The following is a 27,545-nucleotide window of genomic DNA, read 5'->3' as shown; positions in this document are numbered from 1 at the left end:
AGGTATTTGTAAGTTTAAAAGTATCTTCTCACAAATTACTTATTACAAAAGGAAAAATGTTAATTGTATAGGGAAGAAACCACATGGCATTGTAAGATCCCTCCAAATATGATACTTTTGGGAATCTCTCACTTACATAAATTACACCCAAATGTATACAATGTATATGTTATTATGAAAAAGCATCAGACAAATGCATTGGGAGCCACTCTATAAAATAACTAGCCTGCCTTCTTCAAAAGTGTCAGTGTCATGAGAGACAAAGCAAAAAGGGTGAGGAACTGTTGTAGATTAAAGGAGATTTAAAAAAGGTCAATTGAATCATGATGGTGTATCAGGGAGAAAGACTACAGGACATCTTTGATTTATTGATTCAGTTGACAAATACAGAATATGAACTGAAAATTAGATAATAGTGAAATTGGTCACTGTATTGTGGTTCAAAAATTATCCTCATTTGTAATATGCACTAAAGTATCTATTAAGGGTTAAATAGGCCTGATAAATGCAACCTACTCTTAAATGATTCCAAAGAAAGAATAGATGTGGAGAGAGGTAGAATATGATAAAGCAAATGTGGCATAGTATTTAAAAGTTTGATGAATCTGGATAAAGGATGTGTGGAGTTCTTGAGACTGTCCAGAAATTTTTCTATAAATTTGTAATCATTTTCAAAATAAAAAGAGCGAGGAAAATATGTATAATATATCCGAACAGTATACATACATATTATTACATAAAGAAAAAGATATGAAAGGATCAGACTTAACAGTGGAGAAATGGAGATAAGGTACACTGTGAAAGTGGACTTTTACTTTTTACTAGTTTGGAGTTTTGATAAGTTTATATTTGTATATTTTATAAGAAATTAAAAGGAACTTGTCATATCCTCTTTGTTTCTGTAACTTGCCACTTTTCAGTTATGAAGATCATTTGTTGATTCATTTTTTGAGAGTATAATAAAATAATTTCTAGAAGTAAACCCTTCTAACTTCTAAAACACTATAAGGACAGATAGACTAATAAGTAAATACCTCTGAGATGATTAAGATTGGAGTATTTCTTTTTCATAAAATGGTATGACTGAAAGTTTTTTTGTGCCTGGCTTCTTTTTTTCAACATCCACGTTCACTGGTGTGTAGTTTATTCATTCTGATTGATATATAGTATGCCAGTGTACAGATATACCAATACATTCACCCATGTTACTGATGATGGATATTTATGTTATATCCAGCTCTTTGTTTATTGGAAATAGTACAACTATAAAGATTCTTGAGCATTCTTTTGGTGATTGTGTATATGAATTTCTGTTGGGTATATTCCCAGAGGTAGAAAAGCCAAATACTTTGAGGTTCCCATATTAAGAGTGAATCTAGAATGGGTATGTTCAGCTTTTGAGTAGGTACTACGAAAAGTCTTCCAAAGTAGTCTTATTTTATATTCCTGCTAATGGTGTATGAGACTGTGTCTTCACTAACACTTCTATTGACTGTTTCATTTTCCCAGTTCTGGTGGTTGTGTAGATGTTAACTTCATTTCTCTGGTGGCTAATGAAGCTGAGCAACTTTTTGTATGCTTATTGACCATCTGGATATGCTCTTTTGTGAAATGTCTGTTTATGTCTTTTGCCCATTTTTTTCTTCATAGAAATTTAAAAATACATATTGGATATGAGCCCTTTTTTGAATAGTTGTATTATAAATTCTCATTGTGCTTTTTTACTTTCTTAAACCTGAGTATCTTTTGATGAAGAGAGTTTTAATTTTTTTTTTTTAAGATTTTATTTATTTGAGAGAGAGCAAAACCTGAGGAGAGAGGCAGAGGAAGAAGCAGATTCCTGCTGAGCAGGGAGCCCGCTGATGGGCTTGATCCCAGGACCCCAAGATCATGACCTGAGTGGAAGGCAGATGCTTAACTGACGGAGCTACCCAGACACCCCAAGAGTTTTTAATTTTAATGTAGACCTATTTGTCATTTGTTCTCCTTTATAGTTAGTGATTGTGTATGTAATTGTGTTTAAACCTTTGTCAGTGAAGTTTTATTTCATTTTTATGTTTATTTTTTTCTGGACTCAATATTAGATGGTGTTACTTGATTCTTTAAAACAGTAAAGATAAAAAAAAAAATAACTGCATCTTTCTCCCTTCTCATTTTCCCTCCTACCAGGGTGGGTACTAAGGATGTTGCTGGCATCTGTTTACCAGCAAATGTGAAATTTCAGAGTCCAGCTTGTTCTTCTGTAGATACTGAAGAGACAGTTGAACCATATACAACTGAAAAGATGAGTCGAGTTCCTGGGGGATATTTGGCTTTGACAGAGTGCTTTGAAATTATGACAGTGGATTTCAACAATCTTCAGGTAAAAAAGAAAAAAAAAAGTTCAATTACAATTTTTGAGCATTAAATTTCAAGCATTGTTTAAAGTAATACGTAGTCTTATCTTATGGATTTGCATAGGACAGTACTCACTATATGTAAGGAAAATGATTAAATAGTAACCAGATGGTTAAAAAAAAAATAGTAATCAGTATTTTCTTAAATTATATACTTACTTTAAATACATAGGAAAAAAAACCCTCAGTTTTGTTGGGAATGTATAATGTGCCAGGTACTCTCACATGTATTCTTAGATTGCTTTTACAACAGTGTTGCAATTATAATTATCTTTGTGCTATACAGATGAGGGAACTGTTGCTTTAATTTTTCCCAAATTATGCAGATATGAATGCGAGAGTTATAACCTAGAGCTTTCTGACTTTCTCAATGTCATGCTGCCATTTCAAGTTAACGGTATTCTTTGAAATCAGTAATCCAGATCTCTAGATTGTATCTGTATTAGAGTCTGCCCAGAAATGAGAGGTTCCCAAGACATGGGACTTTCATATTAAATTAGGACAGTCTTGAGCAAACCAGGACAAGTTGATGGCCCTATGTATCTAACTGTATGTATATTGGTGGGTGGTAGGGGAATGTACTGCACAAAGAAAGTGCCCAAGGAAATTGAGAAAGGTTATATAGAGTCCTGCTCTGAAGATCTTTAAGGTTAGATGAGATGTGCCTGCGGACAGAAGACTTTGTGAGAGTCATTTTAGCCTAAGTTCTTTATAGTTTAATAAATTTAATTTAATCCCCTATTAATTGTTACTAGGGTTTTTTTTTTGAGGTGGTTTAGAGCTACATTTGACATTACTTGCCAGAGCTGAGTTTTAAGAACATTCATTTCTGATATAACAGTGCCATAGGAACAACATTGTTATAGTTGCTAAAAACCCCAAAGCTGTCCTTTTCTTATTTTGAGCTTTTCTTATGTAAATTTATCTTTGCCACAGTTAAAAATAAAACCCACCATCATAAGGCTTTAATTTGGAAGTAGTATCTGCTTGCTTAACACTTTCAAGTAATAAGAATGGAAAAGAAAAATTATATTCCTTTATTTATTTATTTATTATTTTTTTAAAGATTTTATTTATTGATTCATGAGAGAGACAGGGTGGGGCGGGGGGGCACAGGCAGAGGGAGAAGCAGGCTTCACGCAGGGAGCCCAAAGTGGGACTCGATCCTGGGTCTCCAGGATCACAACCGAAGGCAGCACTAAACCACTGAGCCACCCGGGCTGCCCTATATCTTCCTTTTTAAAACCTAGGTCCTTCTTTCCCCAGATCATCAGTTTGAAGTATATCTTTTCAGACTTGCTTTTCTGTTCTGTACACACACACACACACACACACACACACTTTTTAAAAAATAAAATCCCTATTTGTTAGCCACTCGTAGCCTTCATCCAACAATATATCATGGACTTCTTTCTACATCACTATTATGTATCTGTCTCGTTTTTTTTTTTTTAATATTTTTAATAGTTTTATGTGTTTTTGTTTGTTTGTTTTTATGTTTTTAATAGTTTTTAATAGTTACACAGTATTTCACTAAGATAAATGGAAGCTTCTCATCCAGTATGCCTTAAATGGCTATAGGTGTGTCAAGATACTGATTTTTCCCAAGGATGCTGGACAGATCTGAGAACTTACAGAAATGGAAAAAATGGAAAGTGATGTGATATTAGGGCGTGTATATATTAAATAGATAATATGCTTTCTTTTACATTTTGTCAGGAATTAAAAAGTCTTGCAACGAAAAAACCCGATAAAATTGGTATTCCTGTTGTTAAAGAAGGCATACTAGATGCTGTTGTGGTTTGGTTTGTACTCCAGCTTGATGATGAACGCAGTTTATCCACAAGTCCTAGTGAGGAAACATGCTGGGAACAGGCCATCTACCCGGTACATGACCTTGCAGGTATATCTTGTCTAATTTTTGTTATTTGTTTTTTCATTCTTGTTGCTTTAGTTCTTTAAACATTTGAATTAGTGTAAAAAATTTACTTTGAATATGAAGTTTCTAGTCAAGGAAATTTGGTTAAATTTTTCAGAACTTTGTTGTTTAAAAAGTCGTTTTAAGGGGCGCCTGGGTGGCTCAGTGGTTGAGCGTCTGCCTTTGGCTCAGGTCGTGATCCCGGGGTCCTAGGATCGAGTCCCACATGGGGCTCCCTGTAAAGACCTTGCTTCTCCCTCTGCCTGTGTCTCTGCCTCTCTCTCTCTCTGTCTCTCAGGAGTAAATAAATAAAATCTTTAGAAAAAAAAGTAGTCTTAAATAATTAATATATGTAGTTAAGAAAGTAAAACATAATTGCTACATCCACTCAAAAATACCTATCATTGGGGTGCCTGGGTGGCTCAGTTGGTTGAGTGTCCTACTCTTAATTTCTGCTTGGGTCATGGTCTTGAGGTCATGAGATTGAGCCCTGAGTTGGGCTCTGTACTCATTGAGGAGTCTGCTTGGGATTCTCTTCTTCTTCCCCTGTTTGTGCTTGCTCTCTCTCTTTCTTTCTTTAAAATAAATACATTTGAAAAATGTAATTTTTTCAGCTCTGATTAATTATCAGTAATAAGAGAAATGCTAGTCCATTTTTTTTTTCCACATAGTGGAAAAGCACTAGTGCAAGAGTTCTTAACTTCTTACAGAATCTGATGGTATCTGTGGAGCCCTAGGTCATAGAAATGCACACACACATATAAAACAAAAGTTTGCAGTTTTAGAGGGCTTATAAATTCATGGACTTCCCTAGGTAAGTTCTATATTAAAGATTTTTTTTTTTTATATAGAATTTTTTTTTTTTTACCAGCAATTTGATGGGCTTCAGCATAGTTCACATAAGTTTTATTACACAGAAAAATTCTACCTTTTTTAAACAGGAACTTAAGTTTTCTTTCTCTGTGTAGTTTCCTAGACAAGGATCTAATTTGGCAAGGTCATTAAGTCATGGAATGAGTGTAATGTTGTGGCTAGTGTGATGTTTTTAGAGTCAGTCAGTCAGGTAGATTTGGGTTCAGGTCTTGGCACTGCTACTTACTGACTCCCTGGCTGGCCTTGATGGTTATGTTTCAGAGCTTTTATTATGTGATGTACAAAAATGGGATGATGCTGCCTACCTTGCAGGATTGTAGGGATTTTAAGAGATACTGGATGCTATCCTAGCAACTTGCACTCAGTAAATGGCATTTTTATTCGAGTTTATTTTTAATATTTTCATTACAGTATAGGTAACATAGTGTTTCAGATAATCCTTGTAGTAATTCTCTATATTACTCAATGCTCATCATAAATATACTCTTAATCCCCTTCTCCTATTTTACCCATCTGTCTACTCCCTTCCCCTCTAGTAACCACCAGTTGTCTGTAGTTAAGTCTCTTTTCATTTTGCTTGTAAATTCCAAATATGAATGAAATCATATGCTGTTTGTCAGTCTCTGACTTATTTCACTTAGCATTGTACTCTCTCTAGATCCATACATGCTGTTGTACTTGCCAAGATTTCATTCTTTTTTATGATTAAGTAGTATTTTATTGTTGTATCTATATGCCACATCTTTAAAAAGACTTTTTAAAAGATTTTATATATTTATTTGAGAGAGCATGAACACAAGCAGAGGAAGGGGCAGATGGAGAGGGAGAAGCAGGCTTCCCACTGAGCCGGGAGCCTGACATGAGGCTTCATCCCAGGACCCTGGGATCATGACCTGAGCCAAAGGCAGATACTTAACTGCCTGAACCACCCAGGCGTCCCTTTAATTTTTTTTATTTAAGTTCTAGTTAGTTAACATATAGTATAATATTAGTTTCAGGTGTACGGTATAGTGATTCAGCACTTCTGTACATCACCTGTTGTTTATCACAAGCGTACTCTTCAATACCCATCACCTGTTTAACTCATCCCTCCCTTCTGTACTACATCATTATTCATTCATCTATCAATGGACATTTGGGCTGCTTCTTTACCTTGCCTATTGTAAATAATGTCGCTATAAGCATAGGGGTACATGTATTCCTTTGAATTCGTGTTTTCATATTCTTTGGGTAAATACCCAATCATGGAATTACTGGATCATGTGGTAGTTCTATTTTTAATTTATTGAAGATTTCCATACTATTTTCCACAGTACTACTACCAATAGTGCACAGGGGTTTGTTTTTGTCCACATTGTGGCCAACACTTGTTGTTTCTTGTGTTTTTGATTTTAGCCATTTTGACAGATGTGTGATTATATCTCACTGTGATTTGATTTGCTTTTCCCTGGTGATTAGTGATGTTGAATATCTTTTCATGTGTTATTTTGTTTGTTTATTCTAACTTTCTTATAGTTAGATGTGTTTTTTTAAATCCTTTTTAGAGAAAGGACATTTTAAATATGTAAACACAAGAATAACCTGTATTTTTAACTGCTTCTAAAGCTAATAAGGAATTGTAATTATACATTTACATTTTAAAGTTTTACGGAGTTTGAAAGCTCATGGATAAGAGCATGATATAATCTTTATTGTAGGACTTAATCTTTCCTTACATTGTCAAATTCCTAAATGTGCAAGTGTCTAAATACTTACAGTTAGAAATATTACTGGTAAAATTCTATTGAATGCTGCCTTATTCTTTTGGAAATTTCTCTTAGAGAAAAAAAATGTCCCTTTAAGTTAAGGTGAAGTTTGGTATTGATTCCTAACTTTCATTTATCTTTGTTATTGTTGGCTTCATTACTGAAGAAGATTGAAAGTCCCCTGTAGCCCTTCCCTCACTCCCTAAGTGAGGTTGATACCTAGTGAGTACACTAGAAGCACTATAATATGAACAGTTGGGGTCCAGTAATGGAGCTCTTCAGTCACTCTATTATGCCATGAGTTAATTGAATCTTTCCCAGTTTTTTATGGAAATGAATAAATTAATTTACTTAATTCTATTAATAGGTGTTATCTTTTCTGTAATGATTTCAAAATGGTCAAGGTGTTTGTATGATCCTCAGACACATTCATCAATTACAATGTTTTTCTTTCTTACTGTTTTATGGAGACTACTGGATAAAACCTGGGGACCATGTGATGATGGAAGTGTCTTGTCAAGATTGTTACTTAAGAATCCAAAATATCAGTGTTTTTGGTTCAGAGTGTGAAGTTGATGCTGGAAAAAACTTTACCAAGGATAAAGACTTGCTCTCTTTAGGAAGTGAAGCTGAACTCTGTAGTGCCCTGGCTAACCTTCAGACCAGTAAACCAGATGCTGTGGAGCAGACATGTATATTGGAATCCACAGAAATTGCTTTGCTTAATAACAACCTCTATCATGAAGGCTTTAAAATGGCAATGAGAAAAGTGTTGTCTTCATTGGCACCAGAGAAACTGTGTCAGGCCATGGATACTCACTGTCAGAATAATGAGATGAGCTGTGGAAGTACAGAGAATGTTTCTGAAGAGAGCATCCCTGAACCTTTCTATGTGTTAGATGTGTCTGAAGGCTTCTCTATTCTGCCCATAATTGCTGGCACACTTGGGCAGGTTAAACCTTATAGTTCTGTGGAGAAAGACCAGCATCGTATCACTCTGGACCTCATATCTGAAGCCAATCACTTTCCTAAAGAAACACTTGAATTTTGGTTGAGACATGTGGAAGATGAATCTGCTGTGTTGCAAAGGCCAAAATCAGACAAGTTGTGGAGTATAATTATATTGGATGTCATTGAGCCATCTGGACTCATTCAGCAGGAAATAATGGAAAAAGCAGCAATATCCAGGTAAAATGCAAAATACAACTTTTGATTTTTAAGCTTAAATTAATGTAAACTCTTAATTCTTTAATGATAAAACTGTATAAATGAATCATGATCATGTATGTTCCTTAAACATTGCTTTTCAGGACATGTGACTTTATCTCTTTCTCTTGGTGTGCATGTCATTACTCATTTTTTTCATCTAAAAGAACCCCTGCTCTGTAAGGTGTGAAGAAGAGAGCCTGCTTTGGAATTGGACTGCCTATATATAATATAGAGACTTAAGTAGAGGTCTGTAAGAACAGATAAGATATTCAGGGTAAATAAGGAAAAAATCAAATCTCATTTTTATGATATAAGAAATATCTTTAAGAAACATATAGTACTTATTTGATGGTATATTGAGAGAGCAGAGTACTTCTTATAAACAAGTCCCAGTCCTTTAGGTCTTAAAATCTTTATTTTATAACATAGTTCTCTCCCTGAGGTATTTTGTCCTCAGTGTTAGTTGCTGGAGGCAAACTTGACCCTAGTATTTAATATTGAAAGTAAGTTTGATTAAGCTTCAAAGTCCTTGAGTTGTGCTGCTTAGATCTGAAAAGATGGCAGTGTTTAACATTTGGGGACCTATATTTGGGTAAAGTGAATGTTACAGATTTTGAATATTGTGATATACAAACAGGTTGTTTTGTAGCATAGGAACAGTGGTGGGATTGCAACAGCAAAGGCACTTTATCTATTGAAGGAAAAAAGTTTTACAAAACCAGGAAGAAAAGTGTTGGATTATATGGTTGATGACATTTTAGTTTCTTAGTTTCTTTCTTTCTTTCTTTCTTTCTTTCTTTCTTTCTTTCTTTCTTTCTTTCTCTTTCTTTCTTTCTTTCTTTCTTTCTTTCTTTCTTTCTTTCTTTCTTTCTTTCTTCTTTTTTAATAATCAGCTTTATTTTTTTAAATATTTTATTTATTCATGAGAGACACACACAGAGAGAGGTAGAGAAGCAGGCTCCATGCAGGGAGCCCGATGTGGGACTTGATCCCAGGACTCCAGGATCATGCCTTGGGCCAAAGGCAGGTGCTCAACCACTGAGCCACCCAGGCGTCCCATGAGCCACCCAGGCGTCCTCATTTTAGGTTTTATATACATTTTCCTTTGTTAACTGAACTCTTCTTATGGGGTAACAAATAGAAATCACCACTAGTTTTTTTTTCTTTTCTTTTAAACAATCTTTACATATCATAAATTATGGAGACACAGAGATGTGACGTAAGTAGAAACATACATACACATAAAATTTTAAGCAGATGTACTTGATAGAGTGTAGAAGTGGAGTGTAAATGGTTCAGAGCTAGTCTTAGATTTGTCAGTGAATTCCTGAGGTAGTGAAATTTTCTGTAAGTCACATAATATCTGTCATCCTCAGTTTTCCTTATCGGTGAATGAGGGATACTGCATTAAATGCCTTTGAAGGCATTTCAGCTCTATGAATTTTAACACAAATGAAGTTTGACTTACTTGGTAGAATCACTTTGGAAATACACTTTTACCTAATGATTTGTTTTAGTTTTAGTTTTAATTCTTTTTTCATTTTTTTTTTATTATGGTAAAATGCACATTACAAAATTTGCCATCTTTAACCATCTTTAAATGTACAGTTTGGTGGTATTAAATATTTCATGATGTTACACAACCAACACCTTAAACTATCCCTATAATTCTTTTTATCTTGTAAAACTGAAACCTTATACCCATTAAACAATAAGTCCCCACTCCATCCTGTCCCTAGCTGCTAACAACCACCGTTCTGGTCTCTGCTTATATGAATTTGACTACTCTAAGTATCTCATATGACCAGAATCATACAGTATTTGTTATATGTTACTGTCTCTGTTTCGCTTGGCATAATGTTCTCTAGGTTCATCCATATTTTGGCATATTTCAGAATTTCTTTTCTTTTTAAGGTTGAATAATATTCCATTGTATGTATATTACACATCTTGCTTATTATTCATTTCTTGATGGATACTTGGGTTATTTCCACCTTTTAGCTATTGTGAATACTAATAATAATAATGAACATGGGAATGCAAATATTTCTTTCAGACCCTGCTTGCAGTTCTTTTAGGTATATGCCCAGAAGTAGAATTGCTAGATCATATGGCAGTTTAGTTTTAAATTTTTGATAAACCACCATCCTGTTTTCCACAGTTGCTGTACCATTTTATATTCCCATTAGTAGTACACAAGGGTCCTAGGGTCTCTAAACCCTCACCAACACTTGTTATTTTCTGGTTTTTGTGTTTTTGTTTAGGATTTATTTATTTTTTTTAGAGAGAGAGCATGATGGGGAGAGGAAGAGGCAGAGGGAGAAGGAGAGAAATAGATTTCATCCTGAGTGTGGAGCCTGATGCTGTGAACCTGAGATCTTGACCTGAATCAAAAATCAAGAGTGGGCTGCTTAACTGCCTTAGCCACTTGGGCGCCCCTGGGATGGTTTTTCTGTGTTTTTTTTTGGTAATAGCTATCCTACTTGGTGTGAGATCGTATCTCAAGGTTTTGATTTGCATTTCCCTATTAATTAGTGTTGTTGAGCTTTTTAAAATAAGTGCCTGCTGGCCATTTGTATATCTTCTTTGGAAAAATGTCTTTTCAAGTTCTTTGCCAATTTTTGAGTTAGATTGTTTTTTTAAATGAGTTTTAGGAATTTTCTATGTATCTGGATATTAATTCTTTATTAGATAATTGACAAATATATTCTTTCATTCTGTGCATTGGTTGCCTTTTTACTTTATTGATAGTATCTTTTGATGTGCAGAAATTTAAATTTTTGATACAGTCCACTTTATTATTTGTTTTTACTTTTGTTGTCTGTGCTTTTGGTGTCCTATCCAATAAATCATTGTCAGATTATTATTTTTTTTTAAGATTTTATTTATTTATTCATGAGAGACACAGAGAAAGAGGCAGAGACACAGGCAGAGGGAGAAGCAGGCTCCATGCAGGAAGTCCAATGTGGAACTTGATCCCAGGACTGCAGGATCATGCCCTGAGCCAAAGGCAGACACTCAACGCTGAGCCACCCAGGCGTTCCTCATTATCAGATTCTATGGCCTAGCGCTATTTTCTTATGTTTTCTTTTAAGAGTGTTTATAATTTTAGGTCATATATTTAGGTCTTTTATCCATTTTGATTTAATTTTTGTATATGGCATACAGGTAGGGCCCAGCTTCAGTCTTCTGAATGTGGATATCCAGTTTTCCCAACTGTTAGTAGAAAAGACTGTCCATTCCACATTGAATGGTCTTGACACCCTTGGCAAAAATCATTTCACCATATATGTCAAGGTTTATTTCTGAGCTCTTTAGTTCTATTTTGTTAGCCTACACGTCTGTCTTTATGCCATTGCCATCCTATTTTGATTACCAGTTTCCTAAGTATTTCTAAACAACTCCTTTTTTTTTTGTTATGGTAAACAATATTAAATTTACCACCTTAACCATTTTTTAAATAAAGATTTTATTCAACAGAGAGAGAACAGGAGTGGTGGGGGGAGGTTGTGGGGGAGTGAGGGGAGGGAAAGGGAGAAGTAGGCTATCTGGCTGAGCAGGGATCCAGACGTGGGGCTCCATCTCAGGACCCTGAGATCATGACCTGAGTCACCAAGGTGCCCCTCATCTTAACCATTTTTAAGTATACAGTTTAGTAGTATTAAGGTGTATTCACATTGTTGCACAATAGATCTCTAGAACTTTTTCATCTTGCAGAACTGAAACTATAACCACAAAACAATTCCCATTGCCAGGAGCCCTTGGCAACCACCTTTCCAATTTGTTTCTATTATTTTGAGTACTTTAGCTACTTTATACATGGAATCATGTGGTATTTGTCTTATGTGACTGATATATTTCACTTGCCATAATGTCTTTGAGGTTCATCCATGTTGTAGCATGTAGCAGGATTTCCTTCTTTTTTAAATTGCATAATATTCCACTGTGTAAATATGCTGGTTTCATTTGCTATTCATTTGTATTCATGTTGATGGACATTTTAGTTATTCTGCCTTTTAGCTACTGTGAGTAATGCTGCAGTGAACATGAGTATGCATATGTCACTCTGAGATTCTGCTTTCAGTTCTTTTGATATATATCCAGAGGTGCAATTACTGAGCCCTGTGGTAATTTGGTCTCAAGTGCTGCAGCTTCCTTGGTGCTATGGTAAGTCATGGTACTAGAGCTCACTCTAATGTCTGTCTGTGGTACTGCACACTCTCTGGTCCTTAACCAACCACATCCTTTATCAGAGATCTGTCACTGCTTAGGCTCATGCAAGGCAGAAACCTGTCCTTTGGGCAGCACCCTCAAAAGCCAGAAAGTTAAATGTACCATTCTTCTCTTTTTATCTCCAACAAGAAGCTGGGAATTGGAAGTTCTTTTTTGATTGTTCTGTGCTGTGTTGTGCCTGTGCCTACCATTTTCCATGCAGTTCTTTCTGGCCTGGGGTATTGGCCCGGGGTATAGGAACTTCTTACCTGGTTTCCGGGTATCTCACAGAAACAGTTTAGTATGTGTGTTTTTGTTAAGTAAGTGTCTCTATGGGGAGAGGTGAGTTTGAGGCTTCCTCATCCACCGTCTTGCTTGGATGGTCATTTTCCCCGTACTGTGTAATAAGTTTTGAAATTGAGAAGTGTAAGACTTCCAGCTTTGTTTTTTTTTAAAGATTGTCTTGGCTATTCTGGATCCCTTGAAATTCCATATGCGTTTTAGGATGGATTTTTCTATTTTGGTAAAAAATGCTGTTGGGATTTGATAGGGATTGCATTAAATGTGTATAGCTTACTTTGGGTAGCATTTACATTTTAGTAGCCTTTTCTTTCAGTCCATGCATGTTGGATGTCTTTTAGTTTGTGTCTTTTTAAATTTCTTTCAGCAATGTTTGTAGTTTTCAGTTTACAAGTTTTTCATCTGCTAAGTTTATTCCTAAGTATTTTATTATTTTTGATACTATTATTAAGTGGAATTGTTTTCTTAATTTTCTTTTTGGATTGTTCATGTTATTTAAATACAGCTAATTTGTGTGTGTTGATTCTATATCCTGCAACTTTGCTGAATTTATTAGTTGTAACATTTTTATGTGGAATCTTTAGGGGGCTTCTACATATATAATGATGTTAGTCTGTGGACAGAGGCACTTTTACTTCATTTCCAGTTTCAATGCCCTTTATTTTTCTTTCCTGATTGCTTCATGTAGGATTTCCACTGTCTAATGGAGGTAGTGAAAATGGGTGTCCTTGTCTTGTTCCTAATTTTAGTAGAGAAGTTTTTAGTCACATTTTATTTAAATAGAACCTATAAAGGATTTTTTAAAAAGCATTTTTGGTTATAAAAACAATTTAGCAGAAAACGTGTTCTGTATGAAGGGTTAGTTGGTGAGAAACAACTTGTGTAAAGCTACAACTCTTCTTCCCTGTGTTTCTTAGGGGGAGGAGTCCTATTGGCAGTTTGAGTGGGATAGTTTTTTGTTGTTGTTGTTTTTTGTTTTTGTTTGTTTACAGTTCTTAGGATTGTCCTATGGATTGCAGGATGTTTGGCATCTCTAGGCACTAAATGCTAATAGTGCCTGTAACCATTGTTTAACCAGTATTCTTTCTTCTCCAAATACCTCCTGAGTTACTATGGGGAACCAGTGGTTCTTTCCTTTAGCCCAAGCTATTGTACAATCTCTTTGCCTGGATGGGTAGGTTTCTTATGATTCTGGGGACAGAGGTATGTAGATACTTTCACATAGGCCTCCTGTTACTATCTTTAGCCTCTAAAGAAGGGAGGTCTCATGATTGGTGAAAGAGGGTGAAATTAGTGATTGGGAGAATAGATTATATCTGGGATAAAGGCTTCTATCTCACTGGAACTCCTCCCAGCACCCCCCCTCCCCACCCAAAATGTGGGAAAATGAGTCATTTCACAGACTTAAATATTTCGTTTCTAGTTACTTTTGTAGTTGTTTTAAAATGTTCATTCTTAGGCTTTTATTCAGTTATACTAAATTGAAATAAAGGAGAAAGTTTAAAAGCTTGTTACTTTTTGAAAAATTTAAACCCATTTAAAAACATCTTGTGTTGGGTCACAAGGAAACTGAAGAATTTCTTCTCACCAGAATTTTTGCCATTTATGGTTAGACTTTTGAGTTGGAATGTATTTTTTCACTGCTGAAGGCACAGATGGTTCAGAAGTATTATTTGGCTTTGCAGAGGATTCCACTGAGTCGTCTGGCAGCTCCAGTGGTATAAGTGACAACAAAACAATGTCAGTAAAGCTAAGCAGAGTTTCAAGGCAATCACTGTTTTATCTAAACATGACTAAGAAGCATTCCTGTTAGTGACAGTAATATTGAATTAAGGATTTGTACAAGATTTTAGATTAAAATAGTATGATCATGGCCTTTTAAAACAATTTTCATATACTGCCTTTGTGTAGTATTTATCTCTGGCATGGTTGTTTGTATTTGATTCAGCCTTTTCTGACTTAAGGTTCAGCAGATAAAATTTTGATATTTTGCTTAGTCTGACTTTCTGAAATGATTGGGTATATTGCCTTCTCTTCCTCTTTCCCATAGATTTTTATGGTTAGAAGGAAGACTTTTAACTTATGTGCTTTTTCAGCTTGCAAATTTCATAGAACAGTACCCTCTTGTGGTTATTGAGGTGGAGGGAATTAGTCAAGTAGCATAAAGCTCTGTGGCTAATCTGTCGCTTGAGATCTTAAGGAAAATTAGATCTGATTCCACTTGAAAATGGATCACAATTAACAGATAACTTCATTTGTTCAGAAAAATTTAATAACATAAATTTTCAGAATTAAACCTGATCCATTTGAGGAAAAAGGTAGATTTCTTCAGTTTTTTTAGAAGATAAATTACCAAAAAAAAAAAAAAAAAAAGATAAATTACCTGGTTTGGTAAAGACATAGGAGTTTTGTTAAGAGTTGTGTAATTTGGGCAGCCCTGGTAGCTCAGCGGATTAGCACCACCTTCAGCCCAGGGCGTGATCCTGGAGACCCGGGATTGAGTCCCACATCAAGCTCCCTGCATGGAGCTTGCTTCTCCCTCTGCCTGTGTCTCTGCCTCTCTTTCTCTCATGAATAAATAATAAAATCTTTAAAAAAAAGTGTAATTTTGCTTATTGTAGATATTAATTTCTACTAGAATTTGCCTAAAATACTATAAGTTGATAGGAAAGCGATAATAAAAATAAGCAAATCATTGAAGTCAGGATGGAGTCCTTTTTTTAGGCTAATCTGTAATATATAGGACTTATAATGTAAATGATCATGTCCTTATATTTGCTGAAGAGAGATTATCCTAGTTTAGGATCATAACTTATCTCAATCAGTCTAATGCCATTTTACTTGGGAATCATTTCTAACTTTCCTTATTGGCTCTGTGTTCATCAGATGACCTGGTTATGACTTGACTTCAACTTGCTAATCTTTAGGGGAGCTGTTACAAGAACAGTCTGTTTATTGTAAACTTTTCCATCAACTTTTTATTTTGAAATATTTCAAAATTTCAAACTTAAGCAAAATTGCAAGAATAGTAATGGTGAATACAAGACTACTGTTTTGTCTTTATAACCTTCACTCTAACATTTAGCATGTGTCTCCTTAGAATAAAGGCTTTTCCCCTACATATCACAATAAAATCACACTCAGGAATTTGAACATTGATAAAATACCTTTATTTAATAGATAGTCTATATTGAAATTTCCCCTGCTGTCCCAGTAATATCCTATATTCCTTTCTTTCTTCCCAATCTAGGTTCTAATCAATAATCAAGGGTCCTGCATTACATTTAGTTGCCGTGTCTTGGTATAGTTTAATTTGTCATTCTGGCTTTAGCTACAGTATTTTTAAATGGTTGAGAGAATCAGGTTAGTAAAAACCCGAAGAATTAATGATTTGAAACTAAGAGCAAAATGCCAAAGTAGTTTTGAGGAATGGGTATTCTGTAGTTTGTCAAGATTTTAATGACCTATTCAGGGAAACAACATAGCATAATATTTTAGTAACTTGTAGGAAATGTTTTTTTTAGATACACACAAATGTCTTGGCAAAACCAAATTTTAGCCTATGTTATTACAAATAGATCCTTGCTATATGTATTTAAGAGGAAAAATTTACTATGAAAGATACATACAGGGCAGCCCGGGTGGCTCAGCGGTTTAGCGTTGCCTTTAGCCCAGGGCCTGATCCTGAGGACCCGGGATCAAGTCCCACGTCGGGCTCCCTGCATGGAGCCTGCTTCTCCCTCTGCCTGTGTCTCTGCCTTTCTCTCTCTCTCTCTCTCTCTCATGAATAAATAAATAAAATCTTTAAAAAAAAAAAAAGATACAATATGAACTCCATTGTCTATAAATAGCCTGTCCTAGTTCAGATGGAAACCAGCCTAGAATATTCAAGTAAAATTAAGGGATTTAATGTGTGATTGTAAATGCGGCAAATGAAAATAATGACTTGGTTTAAAGTATCTTAAAATATTCTTCAACTCTGCTTCATGTGATGGCAATAGATGACCCACTCACCCCCTCATGATTCTCATAGCTAAGGTGTGAGAAAATAAGACTGTAGTGGTGGGCATGGGAGTTGCCTTGGCTTAAGATCTAAATTTCACATAGGAACTAATATCTCCCATTGGTGTAGCAACAGAACACTTGGTTACGAGATACACCACACTCAGGGAAGCCCAAGATGATATAATTTCCCAGTGCTTATAGTTTGTTCCTAATTCCATCAGTCTGGATGCACTTTTCCTATTAAGAAGCAGTTTAAAAAAAATGTTCATCCTAAACAGTGTTGCTGATCACACTAAGATAGCTGACATTCCACCTTTATGGGATTTCCAGAAAAACAAAAGGTGAACCCAAGATCGTTTTTTTTTTCTTAAGATTTTATTTATTCATGAGAGACACACAGAGAGAGGCAGAGACACAGGCAGCGGGAGAAGCAGGCTCCCTGCAGGGAGCTGGATGTGGGACTCGATCCTGGGACTCCAGGATTACTCCCTGAGCCAAAGACAGATGCTCAACCACTGAGCCACCCAGACATTCCCCCAAGATCAGTTTTAAGAGGAGAATGGGTTTTGTTCCCTTTATATAATCTTCCTCACATTCTTTACTAGAACATTGGATTTTTAATTACATTTTTTCTTTCAGTGTTTAAGTCTTTATTTATTTATTATTATTTACTTATTTATTTATTTATTCATTCATGAGAGACACCGAGAGAGAGGCAGAGACATAGGCAGAGAGAGAAGCAGGCTCCTCATAGACTCAGGGATCATGCCCTGAGCCCAAGGCAGATGCTCAGCCACTGAGCCACCCAGGTGTCTGTAACTTTTATTTTGAAATAATTTCAGTCTTAAATAGAAGTTAAATAGTACAAAGAATTTTTTTTTTTTTGGATTTTATTTATTCATGAGAGACACACAAAGAGAGGCAGAGACATAGGCAGAAGAAGAAGCAGGCTGCCTGAGGGGAGCCTGATGTGGGACTCGATTCCAGGACCCCGGGATCGGGACCTGAGCCAAAGGCAGAGACGCTCAACCGCTGAGCCACCCGGGTGCCCCTAGTACAAAGAACTTTTAACAACAACAAAAAAAGAACTTTTAACATATACCTTATACCCAGATACACAAATTGTTAATATTTTGCTACATTTGCTTTATTATTCTCTCTGTACCATTTAGAGTAAGTTCCAGTTACTATGTTCTTTTACCCTTAAATACTTTCGCATATTTAAGAACAAGGATATTCATTTATATAACCGTCGTACAGCTGTCAAAATCAGGAAGGATGGTTAAAATACCTATATGTAGTGTACAGCCTTACTCAGATCTCGCCATTTGTTGAAATAATACCCTTTTTTCTTTTTTTTTTTTTTTTTAAAGATTTTATTTATTTGTTCATGAGAACACACACACAGAGAGAGAGAGAGAGAGAGGCAGAGACACAGGCAGAGGAAGAAGCAGGCTCCATGCAGGGAGCCTGATGTGGGATTTGATCCTGGGTCTCCAGGATCACGCCCTGGGCTGAAGGCTGGGCTAAACCACTGAGCCACCCGGGCTGCCCTGCAATAATATCCTTTATAGCTTTTATATTCCTCGTTTGGAATCCAGTTGAGGGTCACACATTGCATTTAATTATCCCTTCTCTTTAGTCTCCTTTATTCTGGAATAGTTCCTAAGTCTTTCATGACATTAATAGTTTTGGTGAGTATAGGCCATTTATTTTGTAGAATGTTCCTTATTTTTTTTTTTTTTATTAGATTTGGATCGCCCATTTTCGAGAGGAATCTTCACCGAAGTTTTGTCACATTAGGAAGCACATAGTTTTGCTGTATCCCATTCTTGTTGATGTTAATTTAGATCATTTGGCTTAAATTGTATCCACCAGGTTTTTCCACAATAAATTGCTATGTTTCCCTTTGTAATGAGTTAGTCATTTGTGGGATCAATATTTTGAGACTGTGTAAATATCTTTTTCTTAATAGAACTTTCACCCACTAGTTTTAATATCCATTGATGATTCTTCCTAAATCTAAAGACTTATTATATCCATCCAAGCCAACTGTTTATTTTTCTCTTTCATGGATCAGCGGCCACTTTGACTTGTTGGGAAATTATTTCCAGGGTTTACCACTCTCAACTACCAGCCAATAACATAAAGTCTATTAGATTATGTACAATCTGTAGCTCACCAATGCATAATGATTTAGTTATTGGTATTTATAAAGCATAAGGAATCAAGATGCTTTTTAAAACATTTTTCCTGGGTGGTGGCAGTGGCACCATGGAGCAGAATCCCAGGAGGTGGTGGGCTGTGGGGTGCAATGCTGTATGCCAACCAGCCCACTGTGCGGATCACGGAAGTTACTGATGAGAATGTCAAGTTCATCATTGAGAACACAGATCTGGCAGTGGCCAACTCTATGCAGAGGGTCTTCATCACTGAGGTGCCCATAATAGCCATTGACTGGGTCCAAATTGATGCCAGTTCCTCAGTCCTTCATGTTCATTGCTCACAGACTCGGACTAAATCCCCCTCACTAGTGATGATATTGTGGATAAGCTGCAGTATTCCCAGGACTGCACGTGTGGGGAGTTCTGCCCCAAGTAACTCCGTGGAGTTCACCCTTGACGTGTGGTGCAATGAAGACCAGACTTGGCAAGTCACATCTCGAGACCTCATCTCCAACAGCCCCCGGGTCATTCTGGTGACGTCCCGGAACTGAGATAGTGACCCCAGTGACTATGTGGAGCAGGACGACATCCTCATTGTCAAGATGAGGAAGGTCAAGAGCTAAGATTTCGAGCCTATGCCAAAAAGAGCTTTGGCAAGGAGCATGCCAAGTGGAACCCTACTGCAGGGGTAGCTTTTGAGTATGATCCTGACAATACCTTGTACCCCCAAGCCTGAGGAATGGCCCAAGAGTGAATACTCGGAGCTGGATGATGAGTCACAGGCTCCCTACGACCCCAACGGCAAGCCAGAAAGGTTTTATTACAACCTGGAGTCCTGTGGCTCTCTGCGCCCTAAAACAGTTGTCTTCTCAGCCCTCTCTGAATTAGAGAAAAAACTAAGTGATGATCTACAGGCCGAGTTAGGGATCCCTGGGTGGTGCAGCAGTTTGGCGCCTGCCGTTGGCCCAGGGCGCGATCCTGGAGACCCGGGATCGAATCCCACATCAGGCTCCCGGTGCATGGAGCCTGCTTCTTCCTCCGCCTGTGTCTCTGCCTCTCTCTCTCTCTCTCTCTGTGACTATCATAAAAGAAAAAAAAAAAAAAAAAAAAATTTATACAGGCCGAGTTAAACCACGAGATCCAGAGTGATGTACTAACCATAAACTAGCAGCAGCTCACCTGTTTCTGCAAAAGGGGGGGGGATCTAAGCCAGTAGCTGGTTCTCTGGTCTCTCCAGAGATTCTCCTAGCTTCTGGAATCTGGACAGCTGTTGCTCAGGCTGCTTGGCAAGCCATTGGTACCCACTAGAAAGGTAGCCAAGGGGAAAAGGAATCCTCTCCCAGCCTTTGCACAGATGGCCAGGAGTGCCACTAGTATCTGAGGCAGTACAGGTTTTACTAGACATCCAGCTTCCCTGGTTCTGCCCACTAATTGCCAGTAGCACTCCAGACATTCCTTCTAGCACATTTCCTAATGTGCCCTAATGGGGCGGTCTTCTGCTGAGAACCACAGAGCTAGACTCTCCTCTTTTGGTCATTTGGGGTCTTTAAACCCTTTCTGTCCAAATGTTGGGAGTTTTCACATTTGTGTGTTGGGCTTCTGGTGTTAGGATTGAGTCATAGAACCTAGTGGTTCCCTATAAATCCTTCCAGTCTCTGCCCAGAGCCAGCATAATGATACTTTGTTCAGACCCCTGAGTATCCCTCGTTTACCCTTAAAGAATAGCGTTAGACTCTGGCTGCCCCCCACCCCAGATAAACCCTGTATTTCATTCTCTACCCATCAGTTACGAACTTCACTGCCAGTGGCCTAATGATTTAAGTTTGAGGGCTGAGGAACAAGGCCCTTACTGAAGGTCTGGCCTTGACTCCTTAGCCTAAAGCAGTTAATTAGTCTGGTGGAAGAAGCCAGGAGCAAACCAGAGATCGGGTACAGAAAGGAAGGGATATTTATTTACAGGAGTTGTCTTTTTAAAAGTTTTTATTTTTGGCAATAAAGAGCACAGCATAATCTCCAAAAAATAAAAAATACTAAAAAAAATGAAACATTTTTCCTTCTCTAGGTGTTTGCTACAATCTGGAGGCAAGATCTTTCCTCAGTATGTGCTGATGTTTGGGTTGCTTGTGGAATCACAGACACTGGTAGAAGAGAGTGCTGTTCAAGGAACAGAGCGCACTCTTGGATTAAATATAGCACCTTTTATTAATCAGTTTCAGGTAAGTGTTTACAAGTTCAGCTAGGTGGCTGTTACCCACCATCTACCTTACCTTTCTCTGTAGTTTTATCACTGTGTTTAGCTTGATTAGGATGGTAATCAGTTTCCTAGAGCAAAGGAATTATGAGTGAAAATCAATCTCGGGATTAGAATAGCCAAGGACTTCTGTTCCTGCTGACAAAAGTCTAGAGATATTCCTCTGAACCATTGTTACAAGTGAAAAATAGGGTCCTAGCTTTAGTGTTTTGTCTAAAACAAAAGCACCCAGAAAAAGACCTATGTTCTAAACTTGAACCCTTAAATTACATTGAAACCTCAGACTGGCAGGTGATAGCAGTTAATGTCTAGACAGATTGCTGTGAGCAGGAATGCAGGAGCCTAGGAAACTGGAGATCAAGGCAAAGAGGTTATAATGTTGCTATTTGGGAAACAAGGACTCAAGATTTAGTGTTGGCAAAGGCATTAGCATAATACAAATTTGTGAGTTTAAAATTCTGTGAGTGGATGGAATGTCTAAAGGAAGAGGTTTGTGGTTGAAGACAGAGGTAGGAAGTAGGTGGGATACTGATGTGTAAACCAAAGCAGAATTTTGGGAAGTAGGATTTGGGTACGGAATTAAAGAAGTGATAGCTAAAACTTTTATCTAAAGGCCATGCATAGTAAGCTCTTGAATATCCAGTTAGATCTGTGAACAGTACTTGCTCAACAAATATAAATTTGGGGCTGGTTGAGATTGTAGTCTGTTTAATCTCAGATTTTTGGAGAGTTTAATAAGGAGAATACACATCAGAAGAAAGAATTTTAAGGGCACCTGGCTGTGTCAGTCAGAGGAGTGTGTGACTTAATCTCAGAGTCTGTTGGGTGTAGAGATTACTAAAAAATAAACAAACTTAAAAAAAAAGAACAAGTTTCAGTTGTTTGGTTCAAAAATACCACCATCTTCTTTTTAGCTTTTTCCCTCTTGATCTTGGCATCAGCAATTCTTTGATTCCATCAGAATTTATGATATTTTGATCCTGCCATCTTTTCACTGTATTTCCCATTTTCTATCCTCCCCTCCTTAATAGTTTGTATTCCAGGTATGCCTCGGTGACTCAGCGGTTGAGCGTCTGCCTTTGGCTCAGGGTGTGATCCTGGAGTCGTGGGATCGAGTCCTGCTTCTCCCTCTCTTTGTGTCTCTGCCTCTCTCTCTGTGTCTCTCATGAATGAATAAATAAAATCTTAAAATAGTTTGTATTCCATGGTCCATATACTTTTCTTTTTAAGAAAGATTTTATTTATTTATTGAACAGAGCAACCATGAGCTGGGGTAGTGGAACACAGGGCAGAGGGAGAAGCAGACTCTCCAGTGAGCAGGGGGTCCAGTGGGATCTCCATCCCAGGACCCCAGGACCATGACCTGAGCCCAAGGCAGATGTTTAACTGACTGAGCCACCCAGGTGCCTCTGTATACTTTTCATATATCCCTTCTCTTCAGTCTTTCTACTGGTCCTGGAAAATCCCAGCATGGTTAAATCCAGCTCTCTTCCTTCTCTACACCAGTACTCCTACAGCTGCATATGCAGACTTTGGTCTCATTTCAGCTTGTGACTATTCATCCTAAGAGGCAACTTGCCTGGTAGCTTTTACATTTCCTGGTCCACTTAGCCATTTTCTTAGATGATATTGTCTCCCCTCTTCTAATATGATAATTATCTGTTAGACAACTGAATGAACCAATGAATCAAAATGAGAGGTGGTAAAAAAGCATAACTATACAAGAATCCTCCCTTATCTATGAGGGATACTTTCTAAGACTTGCAGCGAAAAACACCAATAGTACTGAATCTCTAATCTCTGTGTACTGTTTTTATCTAAATATACCTATGATAAAGCTTAATTTATAAATAAGGTAGAGTAAGAGATAATAACTAAGAATAATTATAATGTACTATAATAAAATTTATGTGGATATGATCTCTTTTTCAAAATAACTTATTGTACCATATTCACCCTTCTTGTGAATACATGAGATGATAAAATGCCTACATAATGGGATTATGTGGGGGAATGCTATAGGCATTAGGTTACTGTTGACTTGACAGTTCATCAGGAGGAGGATCTTCTGCTTCCTGACTTTGGTTGACTGCTGGTAACTGAAACCATGGAAAGTGAAATCACAGGACTACTGTACAGAAAACAACAGAAATTTATTCATTCAACAAATGTCTACCACATATATATATGCTACTTTAGGTTTTGGGAATATAGCTGTGAAACTAAGAGATAAGTTCCAGCGCTCATGGAGCTACATTCAAATTGACAAACGAGATAGATAATAAGTAAAAAGATTAGAATGATGATGGTTAGAAGTCTGTGGACATAAAGCAGGTTAAGATATAGGGAACTGGGGGTATGTGATATACTATTTCATATAGGTGATGACTAATAAGGAAAGGACTCATGGGTAAGTGATCTTTAAGCAGGGAACTGAAGAAATAAGGAAGCAAACCATAAACCAGTGAAAGGATCATAAAGTACAGTGGCCTGAGGCAAGAGCATGATTGGAGTGTTTAGAAACAGGAGGAAGAAACCATGAGAGTCAGATGAAAGATGCAGTCTGGAAAGTATTAGGAGCCGGATCATGTAGAGCCTTTTGGTTATATGAAGACTTTTACTATGAAAGGAGTAGAAAACACCTGGAAGATGTTGAACAGAGAAATGACTTGGTGTATCTTGTTTTGAAAGGGTTACAATGTTGCTGTGTTAGTAAACCACTTGTGAGAGCAGGCAAAGGTGTATTGCAGTAGCTCAGGTGAAGGGGGTAGCAACTTAGACTCTTGAGTGAATGGTAGCAGTGTGGAGGTCGTGCAGAGTGCTCTGATTGTAGATAACATTTGCAGGTAGGCTGTGATAGATTGGATGTGGGGTACTAGAGCACCTGGAAGGATAGTTATCTACTGAAATGGGGAAAATAGCAGGAGGATCAGGTTGTCTTTGTGTTTGGGGGATCATTGAACAGTTGGATAAGAATTCAGAGAAAGATTGAGGCTAGAGATAAAATTTGGAACTCAGATTTGGTGGATGATAGATATTTAAAGCCTGTGTGAAATCACCTTGAGGGTATAGAGAAAGAATTGAACTCTAGAGAACTCATGAAATAATGAGCTCTAGATGGGAAGTGTAAGAAGGATTAGCACAGATGCCAGGAGTAGCCAAAAGGCTAGGTTGAAAAACAGGAGTGAGGACAGTCTATGAGGGATTAGAGGGCATGTAATGAGAGGTGACCGGAAGCTAGGGCTTCTGGTAACTGATATAAATGAGGATAAAGAGCATAATGAGTCCTGGAGATGTCATGGAACTGCTGTTTTTTTTGCTTGTAAGATTTTTATTTATTTATTCATGAGAGACACAGAGAGAGGCAGAGACACAGGCAGAGACAGAAGTAGGCTTCCTGCAAAGAGCCTGACATGGGACTCGATCCCAAAACCCTAAGATCACGACTTGAGCCAAAGGCAGATGCTCAACCACTGAGCCATCCAGGTGCCCTGGAACTGCTGTTTTTATGGCAAGGAAGGTTGGATGTCTTTAAGGATGCCTAGGGAGAAGTTGATAGATCTGTGTCCACTGTCTCACCATGCAGTTGCTCTAATATTTTACTCAAAGGAAAGAGGGCACTTTAAAAACAAGTTTCCTTTTTATGTCAAATGAAAAGGCTAAAAGTTAACTAGTAGGTAGGTTCCATTGCTACTAAAATTGATGGAACACATTATAGTGGTGGCTCTCAACCTTGACCAGACTTTCAGAACTACTTTTACTAGGCTCCCAACTCCAGATTGATCTGAGGTGGGGCCTGAGCCATTGGGGTTTTCAAAAAGCTCTCCAGGTGATTTTAACTTGCAGCCAAAATTGAGAACCATTGCTCTCTAGAAATGAACTTCAGTTTCCAGATGAAATTCAGTATTATTTGGTTGAATTTGGCATATTTTCTCAAAACAGTACAATAATTAATACTGTACTATTTGCTTATTAGTTCATCTTTCACCCACCCGTAAGCACATCCTGAATTTAAAATTTTTGAGGCTTTTATGCTTAAGTAAAAATTTAATCTGCGTTCATCCAAGAAAAGAATCTGTAGATAATTGAAATCATAGCAAATTATTTAACCTACCTAAACCTTAGTTTGTTCATCCTTCTTATAAAACTGGAATCATGAAAAGTCCTTATGTCTTAAGGTTGACATGGGAATTAAGTTGAGGTATTAGATATAAAAAGCATTGTATCATACTGATGGAAGTACGGAAGTAAGCACTTTATGGCAGTGGGCCATAAAAAGAATGGAGTAAAAGTGAAACATTTGTACTTTCTCTAGGTACCTATACGCGTATTTTTGGATCTATCCTCATTGTCCTGTGTACCTTTAAGCAAGCCAGTGGAACTCTTAAGACTAGATTTAATGACTCCATATTTGAACACCTCTAACAGAGAAGTAAAGGTAATGCAAAATGATTATTGTTATCATATGCAGAATTATCTTAAGCTAGGTACTTTATGTACACAAAATTGTATTGGCCACTTTCTTTGACGATTTAAATGTTATGTTTTTTTCTAAACAATATCCAAAAATGAGCTTGGGCAAATACTAATGAATACAAAGATTGGTATTAATTTGAATTGGGTGATTAAATCTTTATAAAATTTGGAGCTTAAATTGACAAAAAAGACAGACTTACTTATCCAAGGCTATTTACTCTGATGAAATTTTCATGATTTCTTAATTTTCATAGGTGCACATTTGTAAATCTGGACAAGTGACTGCCATTCCCTTTTGGTATCATATGTACCTTGATGACGAGATTAGGTTGGATACTTCAAGTGAAGCCTCCCACTGGAAACAAGCTGCAGTTGTTTTAGATAATCCCATCCAGGTGGAAATGGGAGAGGAATTAGTACTCAATGTCCAGCACCACAAAAGCAATGTCAGCATCACAGTAAAGCAATGAAAAGCATTTTTCTAATGAAAAACTGTCCAAGTAGAGCAGCAAGTACACAATTCTGGTCTGAATTAGTAGTGGACTTGTAATCATAAGATAGGGGTATAAAGATTTAATTCCTTGTAATGGTCAAATATTTTTTTAAATTGATTAATAAAGTATATTTAAAAAAGACCTTAAGAGGAGCATTATTACAAAAATATTGCTGCAGACTTCCTTTTTCAAAAAGGCTGTCACTAATTTTTCAAATTAGTTTGTTTTTATTGCTTGGTTGTACTTAGAATGGTTTCAATTTTGCTGAATACTTTATAAAGCTTTAAAGATAAGGGATTTGAGTCCCATCTTCATTGTCCTGTGTCAGTAAGTAAAGCAAAACATTTAATTTTTTAGGCATCTTGACTTTTTTTAAGTCCAAACTTATAATTGGGATACATCAGAAACTTGGCTTCCACTGAAGACTGAGGGTTATGGTTACCTGTAAATTCCAAGCTTGCTTCTTTTAAATAATCACTATACTTCTGAAACTTGTTGGGTTTTGTGTTTTGAGAATGCAAACTTGAATTAAGAATTTAAGGTATAAGCTAAATAGAATAAAAGGGATGAAGTTAAATCTGTAGGAGGCAGCATTTTTCCTGATCTACTTTGGCAAAGAATATCAAAAAGCAATCAATACCAAAATATTATTAAAATATTAATATTAAAAATATTCTTTGGCAAAGAATATCAAAAAGCAATCAATATCAAAATATTATTAAATATAACCCAGTGGGTTGGGAAATTCAAGAAAGAGCTACACCTAAACCAGTATTTTTTAAAGATTTGATCTGGATGCCCAGTAAGAACTATACAGTAATTGGTCCAGTTTTTTAAAGACTTGCAACAGGGAGATTAATAAGGACGATTGTCGTGTCTTGTATATACTCTGTGCTCTTTGGAAGCCACAAAATAAGAGGTACCTTCTCTCTACATTGCCTATTCTCTGCCTCTAGTATTATACTACCCAGCTTACCTTTTAATAGAAATATTTATTTTTTTAAAATCTTTTTTTTAAGATTTTATTTATTTATTTATGATAGAGAGGCAGAGACACAGGCAGAGGGAGAAGCAGGCTCCATGCCAGGAGCCCGATGTGGGACTCGATCCCAGGACTCCAGGATCGCGCCCTGGGCCAAAGGCAGGCGCCAAACCGCCGAGCCACCCAGGGATCCCTAATAGAAATATTTATAATAGTGGACAGAAATAAAGACTTTGCATCTAATATTGTGAACCAGTATGTAAATGTGAATGTGTATGTGCATAAATATATGAAGCAAAAATTTTGAGAAAATACTTATTTTTGCTATTTGTAGCATACTACTCTGGCACTTTCTAATGTGTTTACTTTTTAGATTTTTAATATATGTTAAATATAACCCAGTGGGTTGTGATTAGCAATTAGAGAAACTCCATCTTAAGTAATAAATTTTTCCCACAAAGCACCTACACATCTTTTGACTGTGGTTTAGTGAATAATTAAGACTACTCAGCCTACCTT

At 36.8% G+C, this 27,545-nt stretch overlaps 1 protein-coding gene and 1 pseudogene across 4 annotated transcripts in view; both read left to right on the top strand.

The window, feature by feature from the left end:
* Positions 1-26,185, top strand: part of PRMT9 (protein arginine methyltransferase 9) — a 42,441-nt gene extending 16,256 nt beyond the window's left edge. For 2 of the 4 annotated variants that reach the window (XM_026018155.2, XM_072724787.1), the window contains 6 exons: positions 2,170-2,362; positions 4,116-4,299; positions 7,403-8,120; positions 20,886-21,039; positions 25,390-25,512; positions 25,805-26,185. In XM_026018155.2, coding sequence (XP_025873940.1) covers positions 2,170-2,362; positions 4,116-4,299; positions 7,403-8,120; positions 20,886-21,039; positions 25,390-25,512; positions 25,805-26,020 — 1,588 coding nt within the window. In that variant the 3' untranslated portion in view covers positions 26,021-26,185. Of the gene's footprint in view, positions 1-2,169; positions 2,363-4,115; positions 4,300-7,402; positions 8,121-12,225; positions 12,341-18,408; positions 18,569-20,885; positions 21,040-25,389; positions 25,513-25,804 lie in introns of those variants that run through there. The other 2 variants (XM_072724786.1, XM_072724785.1) reach the window with 2 other exon arrangements.
* Positions 18,862-20,086, top strand: LOC112934684 (DNA-directed RNA polymerase II subunit RPB3 pseudogene; annotated as a pseudogene).
* Positions 26,186-27,545: the final 1,360 nt, after the last annotated feature.

The sequence above is a fragment of the Vulpes vulpes genome, chromosome 10 (genome assembly GCF_048418805.1).
Source record: "Vulpes vulpes isolate BD-2025 chromosome 10, VulVul3, whole genome shotgun sequence".
Taxonomy (NCBI): Eukaryota; Metazoa; Chordata; class Mammalia; order Carnivora; family Canidae; genus Vulpes; species Vulpes vulpes.
Note: the sequence above shows the minus strand (reverse complement) of the source record. Positions and strands in the feature narration are given on the sequence as shown.